Source organism: Procambarus clarkii, chromosome 16 (genome assembly GCF_040958095.1).
Source record: "Procambarus clarkii isolate CNS0578487 chromosome 16, FALCON_Pclarkii_2.0, whole genome shotgun sequence".
NCBI lineage: Eukaryota > Metazoa > Arthropoda > Malacostraca > Decapoda > Cambaridae > Procambarus > Procambarus clarkii.
In genome coordinates this window covers 15,389,207-15,402,058 of record NC_091165.1, presented here as the reverse complement: position 1 = coordinate 15,402,058, position 12,852 = coordinate 15,389,207, and the positions used below count along the sequence as shown (strand labels likewise).

The 12,852-nt window shown below is 57.4% G+C and overlaps 1 protein-coding gene across 1 annotated transcript; it reads left to right on the top strand.

Moving 5' to 3' along the window:
* Window positions 1-467: 467 nt before the first annotated feature.
* LOC138365239 (uncharacterized) lies at window positions 468-836 on the top strand. The gene has a single exon (XM_069325505.1). The coding sequence runs from the start codon at window positions 468-470 to the stop codon at window positions 834-836; it is 369 nt and encodes a 122-aa protein (XP_069181606.1).
* Window positions 837-12,852: the final 12,016 nt, after the last annotated feature.

Sequence of the window (12,852 nt, the reverse complement as noted above, 5' to 3'; positions counted from 1 at the left end):
CACAGGCACTTACTCCAGGCGCCTGTCACAGGCACTTACTCCAGACGCCTGTCACAGGCACTTACTCCAGACGCCTGTCACAGGCACTTACTCCAGACGCCTGTCACAGGCACTTACTCCAGGCGCCTGTCACAGGCACTTACTCCAGGCGCCTGTCACAGGCACTTACTCCAGACGCCTGTCACAGGCACTTACTCCAGACGCCTGTCACAGGCACTTACTCCAGACGCCTGTCACAGGCACTTACTCCAGGCGCCTGTCACAGGCACTTACTCCAGACGCCTGTCACAGGCACTTACTCCAGGCGCCTGTCACAGGCACTTACTCCAGACGCCTGTCACAGGCACTTACTCCAGACGCCTGTCACAGGCACTTACTCCAGGCGCCTGTCACAGGCACTTACTCCAGACGCCTGTCACAGGCACTTACTCCAGACGCATGACATGCGTCTGGAGTAAGTGCCACCTATGGAGCTACCCGCTGTCAGAGCACCTATGAAGCTACCCGCTGTCAGAGCACTTATGGAGCTACCCGCTGTCAGAGCACCTATGGAGCTACCCGCTGTCAGACCACCTATGGAACTACCCGCTGTCACACCACCTATGGAGCTACCCGCTGTCAGAGCACTTATGGAGCTACCCGCTGTCAGAGCACCTATGGAGCTACCCGCTGTCAGAGCACTTATGGAGCTACCCGCTGTCAGAGCACCTATGGAGCTACCCGCTGTCAGAGCACTTATGGAGCTACCCGCTGTCAGAGCACCTATGGAGCTACCCGCTGTCAGAGCACCTATGGAGCTACCCGCTGTCAGACCACCTATGGAGCTACTTGAATGAGAGGATGGTACGTGTGAGTGTTGAGGGCCGGCCTTACTGTAAGTACATAACCTTCTTATCGTTAAATTGTCTCTGCGGGTTCATATATATGGCCAGCCGGAATTTCTGGCCTTAGCGCCTGTAATGGGTCGAGGTGAAAGACAGACCCGACGATGTATATACGTGTTTATCTGCGTGGTATAACGACATTACTTCCGTCAGTGAAGGTGAGCTTCATATTCACCACAAATATAGTTATTGTGTGCTGTCATTGTGCATGGTTATCGCCTGTCTCCTTGACAGTGTCACTGGTGATCTAGTGTGCTGATCCCAGGTAACCTGATCGGAACTCCTGTGTTCTTGTGCATGCTGGCATCGGCAGGAAAGCCGTGTCAGTGACTGATTGTCAACAGCGTTACGTTACGTTCCGTCCATAAGTGACAAGGGAAGGAAACTATCAGGAGAAAGCATCATGCCAGTATGACTATAGCACTTTTAAGGGGTCAAGATATGGATTTGGGAAGGGACGGGGGAAGGAATGGTGCTCAACCACTTGGACTGTCGGGGATTGAACGTCGACTTGCATGAAGCGAGACCACGCTTCACCTGCCTCACCTCACCATACCTCAGCTCACTTCATCTCACCTTCTAGGGAACCAAAGGGCATTAGTAGATTCTTTAGATAATGTTTATTACACACAGTTTTTCCAATGTCATAACTGGTTGACACCTGGTTGATGGGGTTCTGGGAGTTCTTCTACTCCCCAAGCCCGGCCCGAGGCCAGGCTTGACTTGTGAGAGCATGGTCCACCAGGCTGTTGCTTAGAGCGGCCCGCAGGCCCACATACCCACCACAGCCCGGTTGGTCCGGCACTCCTTGCAGGAATTAATCTAGTTTCCTCTTGAAGATGTCCACGGTTGTTCCGGCAATATTTCTTATGCTTGCTGGGAGGACGTTGAACAACCGTGGACCTCTGATGTTTATACAGTGTTCTCTGATTGTGCCTATGGCACCTCTGCTCTTCACTGGTTCTATTCTGCATTTTCTTCCATATCGTTCACTCCAGTACGTTGTTATTTTACTGTGTAATTTGGTACTTGGCCCTCCAGTATCTTCCAAGTGTATATTATTTGATATCTCCCTCGTCTTCTTTCTAGTGAGTACATTTGGAGGGCTTTGAGACGATCCCAATAATTTAGGTGCTTTATTGCGTCAATGCGTGCCGTATATGTTCTCTGTATTTCCTCTATTTCAGCAATCTCTCCTGCTCTGAAGGGGGAAGTGAGTACTGAGCTGTACTCAAGACGGGACAACACAAGTGACTTGAAGAGTACAACCATTGTGATGGGATCCCTGGATTTGAAAGTTCTCGTAATCCATCCTATCATTTTTCTGGTTGTCGAAATATTTGCTTGGTTATACTCCTTAAACGTTAGGTCGTCAGACATTATTATTCCCAAATCCTTTACATGCTGTTTTCCTACTATGGGTACATATGATTGTGTTTTGTACTCTGTATTATGTTTAAGGTCCTCATTTTTACCGTACCTGAGTACCTGGAATTTATCACTGTTAAACATCATGTTATTTTCTGATGCCCAGTCGAAAACTTTATTAATATCAGCTTGAAGTTTTTCAATGTCTTCAGCCGAGGTAATTTTCATACTGATTTTTGTGTCATCTGCAAAGGATGATACGAAGCTGTGACTTGTATTTTTGTCTATATCTGATATGAGAATAAGGTAAAGCACCCTGAGGTACAGAGCTTTTAACTGCTCATAATGTACATGTCAGTTACTGGGGGCTCATTTTATGTGTACTCGTTCCATAGACGTCCTTCACAAACCTGCATACGCAACATCTTTCAATTGGCAAACGTTACTTTTGACTGTTGGCAGCGGTAATGATGCTGGAGAGAAGTCCTGCCCGCAGGTAAGCATTGTCTGCGGACCTCGCGTTCTCTCACATAAGATATCAACGTTATCCATTTAGAAAGCTATCTAAGACTTTAATGAGGTGTGATCGGGGCGCGAACACTCTCTCCTCCACTGCTCCGTTCAGTAACTTTAGCGATCTCTTGGTGATGTGGGGCGAGGGTCCCTGTTTTTTACGGCTGTGGCAGACTTCCTGTGGTGTGTGGCAGGTAGTGAGTGTGGTGTGTGGCAGGTAGTGTGTGTGGTGTGTGGCGGGTAGTGTGTCTGTGGTGTGTGGCAGGTAGTGTGTGTGGTGTGTGGCCGGTAGTGTGTCTGTGGTGTGTGGCCGGTAGTGTGTCTGTGGTGTGTGGCCGGTAGTGTGTCTGTGGTGTGTGGTGGGTAGTGTGTGTGGTGTGTGGGGGGTAGTGTGTCTGTGGTGTGTGGAGGGCAGAGTGTCTGTGGTGTGTGGCGGGTAGTGTGTGTGGTGTGTGGGGGGTAGTGTGTGTGTGGTGTGTGGAGGGAAGAGTGTCTGTGGTGTGTGGCGGGTAGTGTGTGTGGGGGTAGTGTGTCTGTGGTGTGTGGAGGGCAGAGTGTCTGTGATGTGTGGCGAGTAGTGTGTGTGGTGTGTGACGGGTTGTGTGTCTGTGGTGTGTGGCGGGTAGTGTGTGTGTGTGGTGTGTGGCGGGTAGTGTGTGTGGTGTGTGGAGGGAAGAGTGTCTGTGGTGTGTGGCGGGTAGTGTGTGTGGTGTGTGGGGGTAGTGTGTCTGTGGTGTGTGGAGGGCAGAGTGTCTGTGGTGTGTGGCGGGTAGTGTGTGTGGTGTGTGGGGGTAGTGTGTCTGTGGTGTGTGGAGGGCAGAGTGTCTGTGGTGTGTGGCGGGTAGTGTGTGTGGTGTGTGGGGGGTAGTGTGTGTGTGGTGTGTGGAGGGAAGAGTGTCTGTGGTGTGTGGCGGGTAGTGTGTGTGGTGTGTGGCGGGTAGTGTGTCTGTGGTGTGTGGCAGGTAGAGGGTGTGTGGCGGGTAGTGTGTGTGTGGTGTGTGGCGGGTAGTGTGTGTGGTGTGTGACGGGTAGTGTGTCTGTGGTGTGTGGCGGGTAGTGTGTGTGGTGAGTGGCGGGTAGTGTGTGTGGTGTGTGGCGGGTAGTGTGTGTGGTGTGTGGCGGGTAGTGTGTCTGTGGTGTGTGGCGGGTAGTGTGTCTGTGGTGTGTGGCGGGTAGTGTGTGTGTAGTGTGTGGCGGGTAGTGTGTGTGTGGTGTGTGGCGGGTAGTGTGTCTGTGGTGTGTGGCCGGTAGTGTGTGTGTAGTGTGTGGCGGGAAGTGTGTGTGTGGTGTGTGGCGGGTAGTGTGTTGTGTGTGTGGCGGGTAGTGTGTGTGTGTTGTGTGGCGGGTATTGTGTGTGGTGTGTGGCGGGTAGTGTGTGTGTGGTGTGTGGCGGGTAGTGTGTGTGTGGTGTGTGGCGGGTAGTGTGTGTGTGGTGTGTGGCGGGCAGAGTGTCTGTGGTGTGTGGCGGGTAGTGTGTCTGTGGTGTGTGGCGGGTATTGTGTGTGTGGTGTGTGGCGGGTAGTGTGGTGTGTGGCAGGTAGTGTGTGTGGTGTGTGGCGGGTAGTGTGTGTGTGATGTGTGGCGGGTAGTGTGTGTGGTGTGTGGCGGGTAGTGTGTGTGTGGTGTGTGGCGGGTAGTGTGGTGTGTGGCAGGTAGTGTGTGTGGTGTGTGGCGGGTAGTGTGTGTGTGGTGTGTGGCGGGTAGTGTGTGTGGTGTGTGGCGGGTAGTGTGTGTGTGGTGTGTGGCGGGTAGTGTGTCTGTGGTGTGTGGCGGGCAGAGTGTCTGTGGTGTGTGGCGGGCAGAGTGTCTGCGGTGTGTGGCGGGCAGAGTGTCTGTGGTGTGTGGCGGGTAGTGTGTGTGTGGTGTGTGGCGGGTAGTGTGTGTGGTGTGTGGCGGGTAGTGTGTGTGTGGTGTGTGGCGGGTAGTGTGTCTGTGGTGTGTGGCGGGTAGTGTGTCTGTGGTGTGTGGCGGGCAGAGTGTCTGTGGTGTGTGGCGGGTAGTGTGTGTGTGGTGTGTGGCGGGTAGTGTGTGTGGTGTGTGGCGGGTAGTGTGTCTGTGGTGTGTGGCAGGTAGTGTGTGTGGTGTGTGGCGAGTAGTGTGTGTGTGGTGTGTGGCGGGTAGTGTGTGTGGTGTGTGGCGGGTAGTGTGTCTGTGGTGTGTGGCGGGTAGTGTGTGTGGTGTGTGGCGGGTAGTATGGTGTGTGGCAGGTAGTGTGTGTGGTGTGTGGCGGGTAGTGTGTGTGTGGTGTGTGGCGGGTAGTGTGTGTGGTGTGTGGCGGGTAGTGTGTGTGTGGTGTGTGGCGGGTAGTGTGGTGTGTGGCAGGTAGTGTGTGTGGTGTGTGGCGGGAAGTGTGTGTGTGGTGTGTGGCGGGTAGTGTGTGTGGTGTGTGGCGGGTAGTGTGTGTGTGGTGTGTGGCGGGTAGTGTGTCTGTGGTGTGTGGCGGGCAGAGTGTCTGTGGTGTGTGGCGGGCAGAGTGTCTGCGGTGTGTGGCGGGCAGAGTGTGTGTGGTGTGTGGCGGGTAGTGTGTGTGTGGTGTGTGGCGGGTAGTGTGTGTGGTGTGTGGCGGGTAGTGTGTGTGTGGTGTGTGGCGGGTAGTGTGTCTGTGGTGTGTGGCGGGTAGTGTGTCTGTGGTGTGTGGCGGGCAGAGTGTCTGTGGTGTGTGGCGGGTAGTGTGTGTGTGGTGTGTGGCGGGTAGTGTGTGTGGTGTGTGGCGGGTAGTGTGTCTGTGGTGTGTGGCAGGTAGTGTGTGTGGTGTGTGGCGAGTAGTGTGTGTGTGGTGTGTGGCGGGTAGTGTGTGTGGTGTGTGGCGGGTAGTGTGTCTGTGGTGTGTGGCGGGTAGTGTGTGTGGTGTGTGGCGGGTAGTGTGTGTGGTGTGTGGCGGGTAGTGTGTGTGGTGTGTGGCGGGTAGTGTGTGTGGTGTGTGGCGGGTAGTGTGTGTGTGGTGTGTGGGGGGTAGTGTGTCTGTGGTGTGTGGCGGGTAGTGTGTCTGTGGTGTGTGGCGGGTAGTGTGTCTGTGGTGTGTGGCGGGTAGTGTGTGTGTGGTGTGTGGGGGGTAGTGTGTCAGTGGTGTGTGGCGGGTAGTGAGTGTGTGGTGTGTGGCGGGTAGTGTGTCTGTGGTGTGTGGCGGGTAGTGTGTCTGTGGTGTGTGGCGGGTAGTGTGTGTGTGGTGTGTGGCGGGCAGAGTGTCTGTGGTGTGTGGCGGGTAGTGTGTGTGTGGTGTGTGGCGGGTAGTGTGTGTGTGGTGTGTGGCGGGTAGTGTGTCTGTGGTGTGTGGCGGGTAGTGTGTGTGTGGTGTGTGGCGGGTAGTGTGTCTGTGGTGTGTGGCGGGCAGAGTGTCTGTGGTGTGTGGCGGGCAGTGTGTGTGTGGTGTGTGGCGGGTAGTGTGTGTGTGGTGTGTGGCGGGTAGTGTGTCTGTGGTGTGTGGCGGGTAGTGTGTGTGTAGTGTGTGGCGGGTAGTGTGTGTGGTGTGTGGGGGGTAGTGTGTCTGTGGTGTGTGGCGGGTAGTGTGTCTGTGGTGTGTGGCGGGTAGTGTGTCTGTGGTGTGTGGCGGGTAGTGTGTGTGGTGTGTGGCGGGTAGTGTGTGTGTGGTGTGTGGCGGGTAGTGTGTGTGGTGTGTGGCAGGTAGTGTGTGTGTGGTGTGTGGCGGGTAGTGTGTGTGTGGTGTGTGGCGGGTAGTGTGTGTGTGGTGTGTGGCGGGTAGTGTGTGTGGTGTGTGGCAGGTAGTGTGTGTGTGGTGTGTGGCAGGTAGTGTGTGTGTGGTGTGTGGCGGGTAGTGTGTGTGGTATGTGGCAGGTAGTGTGTGTGTGGTGTGTGGCAGGTAGTGTGTGTGTGGTGTGTGGCAGGTAGTGTGTGTGTGGTGTGTGGCGGGTAGTGTGTGTGTGGTGTGTGGCGGGTAGTGTGTGTGGTGTGTGGCGGGTAGTGTGTGTGGTGTGTGGCGGGTAGTGTGTGTGGTGTGTGGCGGGTAGTGTGTGTGGTGTGTGGCGGGTAGTGTGTGTGGTGTGTGGCAGGTAGTGTGTGTGTGGTGTGTGGCAGGTAGTGTGTGTGTGGTGTGTGGCGGGTAGTGTGTGTGTGGTGTGTGGCGGGTAGTGTGTGTGGTGTGTGGGGGGTAGTGTGTGTGGTGTGTGGGGGGTAGTGTGTGTGGTGTGTGGCGGGTAGTGTGTGTGTGGTGTGTGGCGGGTAGTGTGTGTGTGGTGTGTGGCGGGTAGTGTGTGTGTGGTGTTTGGTGGGTAGTGTGTGTGTGGTGTGTGGCGTGTAGTGTGTGTGTGGTGTGTGGCGGGAAGTGTGTCTGTGGTGTGTGGAGGGTAGTGTGTGTGTGGTGTGTGGCGGGTAGTGTGTGTGTGGTGTGTGGCGGGTAGTGTGTGTGGTGTGTGGCGGGTAGTGTGTGTGTGGTGTGTGGGGGGTAGTGTGTGTGTGGTGTGTGGCGGGTAGTGTGTGTGGTGTGTGGCGGGTAGTGTGTGTGGTGTGTGGGGGGTAGTGTGTGTGTGGTGTGTGGCGGGTAGTGTGTGTGGTGTATGGCGGGTAGTGTGTGTGTGGTGTGTGGCGGGTAGTGTGTGTGTGGTGTGTGGCGGGTAGTGTGTGTGTGGTGTGTGGCGGGTAGTGTGTGTGGTGTGTGGCGGGTAGTGTGTCTGTGGTGTGTGGCGGGTAGTGTGTGTGGTGTGTGGCGGGTAGTGTGTGTGGTGTGTAGCGGGTAGTGTGTGTGTGGTGTGTGGCGGGTAGTGTGTGTGTGGTGTGTGGCGGGTAGTGTGTCTGTGGTGTGTGGCGGGTAGTGTGTGTGTGGTGTGTGGCGGGTAGTGTGTGTGTGGTGTGTGGCGGGTAGTGTGTGTGGTGTGTGGCGGGTAGTGTGTGTGTGGTGTGTGGCGGGTAGTGTGTGTGGTGTGTGGCGGGTAGTGTGTCTGTGGCATGTGGCGGGTAGTGTGTGTGGTGTGTGGCGGGTAGTGTGTCTGTGGTGTGTGGCGGGTAGTGTGTGTGGTGTGTGGCGGGTAGTGTGTGTGGTGTGTGGCGGGGAGTGTGTGTGTGGTGTGTGGCGGGTAGTGTGTGTGGTGTGTGGCGGGTAGTGTGTGTGGTGTGTGGCGGGTAGTGTGTGTGTGGTGTGTTGCGGGTAGTGTGTCTGTGGTGTGTGGTGGGTAGTGTGTGTGGTGTGTGGGGGGTAGTGTGTCTGTGGTGTGTGGCGGGTAGTGTGTCTGTGGTGTGTGGCGGGTAGTGTGTGTGTGGTGTGTGGCGGGTAGTGTGTCTGTGGTGTGTGGCGGGCAGAGTGTCTGTGGTGTGTGGCGGGTAGTGTGTGTGTGGTGTGTAGAGGGTAGTGTGTCTGTGGTGTGTGGCTGGTAGTGTGTGTGGTGTGTGACGGGTAGTGTGTGTGTGGTGTGTGGCGGGTAGTGTGTGTGTGGTGTGTGGCGGGTAGTGTGTGTGTGGTGTGTGGAGGGTAGTGTGTCTGTGGTGTGTGGGGGGTAGTGTGTCTGTGGTGTGTGGCGGGTAGTGTGTCTATGGTGTGTGGCGGGTAGTGTGTCTGTGGTGTGTGGCGGGTAGTGTGTCTGTGGTGTGTGGCGGGTAGTGTGTGTGTGGTGTGTGGCGGGTAGTGTGTGTGTGGTGTGTGGCGGGTAGTGTGTGTGTGGTGTGTGGAGGGTAGTGTGTCTGTGGTGTGTGGGGGGTAGTGTGTCTGTGGTGTGTGGCGGGTAGTGTGTCTATGGTGTGTGGCGGGTAGTGTGTCTGTGGTGTGTGGCGGGTAGTGTGTGTGTGGTGTGTGGCGGGTAGTGTGTGTGTGGTGTGTGGCGGGTAGTGTGTGTGTGGTGTGTGGAGGGTAGTGTGTCTGTGGTGTGTGGGGGGTAGTGTGTCTGTGGTGTGTGGCGGGTAGTGTGTCTATGGTGTGTGGCGGGTAGTGTGTCTGTGGTGTGTGGCGGGTAGTGTGTGTGTGGTGTGTGGCGGGTAGTGTGTCTGTGGTGTGTGGCGGGCAGAGTGTCTGTGGTGTGTGGAGGGCAGAGTGTCTGTGGTGTGTGGCGGGTAGTGTGTGTGGTGTGTGGCGGCTAGTGTGTGTGTGGTGTGTGGAGGGTAGTGTGTCTGTGGTGTGTGGCGGGTAGTGTGTGTGGTGTGTGGCGGGTAGTGTGTGTGGTGTGTGGCGGGTAGTGTGTCTGTGGTGTGTGGCGGGTAGTGTGTGTGGTGTGTGGCGGGTAGTGTGTCTGTGGTGTGTGGCGTGTAGTGTGTGTGGTGTGTGGCGGGTAGTGTGTGTGGTGTGTGGCGGGTAGTGTGTGTGTTGTGTGGCGGGTAGTGTCTGTGTGGTGTGTGGCGGGTTGTGTGTCTGTGGTGTGTGGCGGGTAGTGTGTGTGTGGTGTGTGGCGGGCAGAGTGTCTGTGGTGTGTGGCGGGCAGAGTGTCTGTGGTGTGTGGCGGGTAGTGTGTGTGTGGTGTGTGGCGGGTAGTGTGTGTGGTGTGTGGCGGGTAGTGTGTGTGGTGTGTAGCGGGCAGAGTGTCTGTGGTGTGTGGCGGGCAGAGTGTCTGTGGTGTGTGGCGGGTAGTGTGTGTGTGGTGTGTGGCGGGTAGTGTGTCTGTGGTAAGTGGCGGGTAGTGTGTCTGTGGTGTGTGGCGGGTAGTGTGTGTGTGGTGTGTGGCGGGTAGTGTGTCTGTGGTGTGTGGCGGGTAGTGTGTGTGTGGTGTGTGGCGGGTAGTGTGTGTGGTGTGTGGGGGGTAGTGTGTGTGTGGTGTGTGGGGGGTAGTGTGTGTGTGGTGTGTGGGGGGTAGTGTGTCTGTGGTGTGTGGCGGGTAGTGTGTGTGTGGTGTGGGGGGGGGTGTAGTGTGTCTGTGGTGTGTGGCGGGTAGTGTGTTTGTGGTGTGTGGCGGGTAGTGTGTCTGTGGTGTGTGGCGGGTAGTGTGTGTGGTGTGTGGCGGGTAGTGTGTGTGGTGTGTGGCGGGTAGTGTGTGTGGTGTGTGGCGGGCAGAGTGTCTGTGGTGTGTGGCGGGCAGAGTATCTGTGGTGTGTGGCGGGTAGTGTGTGTGTGGTGTGAGGCGGGTAGTGTGCCTGTGGTGTGTGGCGGGTAGTGTCTGTGGTGTGTGGCGGGCAGAGTGTCTGTGGTGTGTGGCGGGTAGTGTGTGTGTGATGTGTGGCGGGTAGTGTGCCTGTGGTGTGTGGCGGGTAGTGTCTGTGGTGTGTGGCGGGCAGAGTGTCTGTGGTGTGTGGCGGGCAGAGTGTCTGTGGTGTGTAAAGGGCAGAGTGTCTGTGGTGTGTGGAGGGCAGAGTGTCTGTGGTGTGTGGAGGGCAGAGTGTATGGAGTATGGACGCCAGACGCAAGCTCAATCCCACCACATTGACGACTCTCTCTCTCCCTTTCACTCCTTTAAACCCTTTCCTCCCCCCCCCTTCTACCCCCCCCCTCTTCCCCCCCCCCCTCCTTCTGCCCGGGGCACTCAGGGAGCTATTTAAAATTCCCGGCGGGTCAGGTTATATGCCTCCATTACCGCCACCAACTGGTCGCCTGTACGGCTTCACGGGGGCGTGTTATGGTCCTGCACCCTGCTGTATGGTACACCATGGGAGGGGTCCTCTCCCCTGCTGTATGGTACACCATGGGAGGGGTCCTGTCCCCCGCTGTATGGTACACCATGGGAGGGGTCCTGTCCCCTACTGTATGGTACACCATGGGAGGGGTCCTGTCCCCTGCTGTATGGTACACCATGGGAGGGGTCCTCTCCCCTGCTGTATGGTACACCATGGGAGGGGTCCTCTCCCCTGCTGTATGGTACACCATGGGAAGGGTCCTCTCCCCTGCTGTATGGTACACCATGGGAGGGGTCCTGTCCCCCGCTGTATGGTACACCATGGGAGGGGTCCTGTCCCCGTACTGTACGGTACACCATGGGAGGGGTCCTGTCCCCTGCTGTATGGTACACCATGGGAGGGGTCCTCTCCCCTGCTGTATGGTACACCATGGGAGGGGTCCTCTCCCCCGCTGTATGGTACACCATGGGAAGGGTCCTGTCCCCCGCTGTATGGTACACCATGGGAGGGGTCCTCTCCCCTGCTGTATGGTACACCATGGGAAGGGTCCTGTCCCCTGCTGTATGGTACACCATGGGAGGGGTCCTGTCCCCTACTGTATGGTACACCATGGGAGGGGTCCTGTCCCCAGCTGTATGGTACACCATGGGAGGGGTCCTCTCCCCTGCTGTATGGTACACCATGGGAGGGGTCCTGTCCCCCGCTGTATGGTACACCATGGGAGGGGTCCTCTCCCCTGCTGTATGGTACACTATGGGAGGGGTCCTGTCCCCTGCTGTATGGTACACCATGGGGGGTCCTGTCCCCTACTGTATGGTACACCATGGGAGGGGTCCTGTCCCCTGCTGTATGGTACACCATGGGAGGGGTCCTGTCTCCCGCTGTATGGTACACCATGGGAGGGGTCCTGTCCCCTGCTGTATGGTACACCATGGGAGCGGTCCTGTCCCCTGCTGTATGGTACACCATGGGAGGGGTCCTGTCCCCTGCTGTATGGTACACCATGGGAAGGGTCCTGTCTCCTGCTGTATGGTACACCATGGGAGGGGTCCTGTCCCCTGCTGTATGGTACACCATGGGAGGGGTCCTGTCCCCTGCTGTATGGTACACCATGGGAGGGGTCCTGTCCCCTGCTGTATGGTACACCATGGGAGGGGTCCTGTCCCCTGCTGTATGGTACACCATGGGAGGGGTCCTGTCCCCTGCTGTATGGTACACCATGGGAGGGGTCCTGTCCCCTGCTGTATGGTACACCATGGGAGGGGTCCTGTCCCCTGCTGTATGGTACACCATGGGAGGGGTCCTGTCCCCTGCTGTATGGTACACCATGGGAGGGGTCCTGTCCCCTGCTGTATGGTACACCATGGGAGGGGTGCTCTCCCCTGCTGTATGGTACACCATGGGAGGGGTCCTCTCCCCTGCTGTATGGTACACCATGGGAAGGGTCCTCTCCCCTGCTGTATGGTACACCATGGGAGGGGTCCTGTCCCCCGCTGTATGGTACACCATGGGAGGGGTCCTGTCCCCTACTGTATGGTACACCATGGGAGGGGTCCTGTCCCCTGCTGTATGGTACACCATGGGAGGGGTCCTGTCCCCTGCTGTATGGTACACCATGGGAGGGGTCCTGTCCCCCGCTGTATGGTACACCATGGGAAGGGTCCTGTCCCCTGCTGTATGGTACACCATGGGAGGGGTCCTCTTCCCTGCTGTATGGTACACCATGGGAAGGGTCCTGTCCCCTGCTGTATGGTACACCATGGGAGGGGTCCTGTCCCCTACTGTATGGTACACCATGGGAGGGGTCCTGTCCCCTGCTGTATGGTACACCATGGGAGGGGTCCTCTCCCCTGCTGTATGGTACACCATGGGAGGGGTCCTGTCCCCCGCTGTATGGTACACCATGGGAGGGGTCCTCTCCCCTGCTGTATGGTACACTATGGGAGGGGTCCTGTCCCCTGCTGTATGGTACACCATAGGGGGTCCTGTCCCCTACTGTATGGTACACCATGGGAGGGGTCCTGTCCCCTGCTGTATGGTACACCATGGGAGGGGTCCTGTCTCCCGCTGTATGGTACACCATGGGAGGGGTCCTGTCCCCTGCCGTATGGTACACCATGGGAGCGGTCCTGTCCCCTGCTGTATGGTACACCATGGGAGGGGTCCTGTCCCCTGCTGTATGGTACACCATGGGAAGGGTCCTGTCCCCTGCTGTATGGTACACCATGGGAGGGGTCCTGTCCCCTGATGTATGGTACACCATGGGAGGGGTCCTGTCCCCTGCTGTATGGTACACCATGGGAGGGGTCCTGTCCCCTGCTGTATGGTACACCATGGGAAGGGGTCCTGTCCCCTGCTGTATGGTACACCATGGGAGGGGTCCTGTCCCCTGCTGTATGGTACACCATGGGAGGGGTCCTGTTCCCTGCTGTATGGTACACCATGGGAGGGGTCCTGTCCCCTGCTGTATGGTACACCATGGGAGGGGTCCTGTCCCCTGCTGTATGGTACACCATGGGAGGGGTCCTGTCCCCTGCTGTATGGTACACCATGGGAGAGGTCCTGTCCCCTGCTGTATGGTACACCATGGGAGGGGTCCTGTCCC

Excerpts from the sequence above, each read along its gene's own strand:
- LOC138365239 (XM_069325505.1), top strand. The coding sequence starts at position 468 with ATGGAGCTACCCGCTGTCAGAGCACCTATGAAGCTACCCGCTGTCAGA.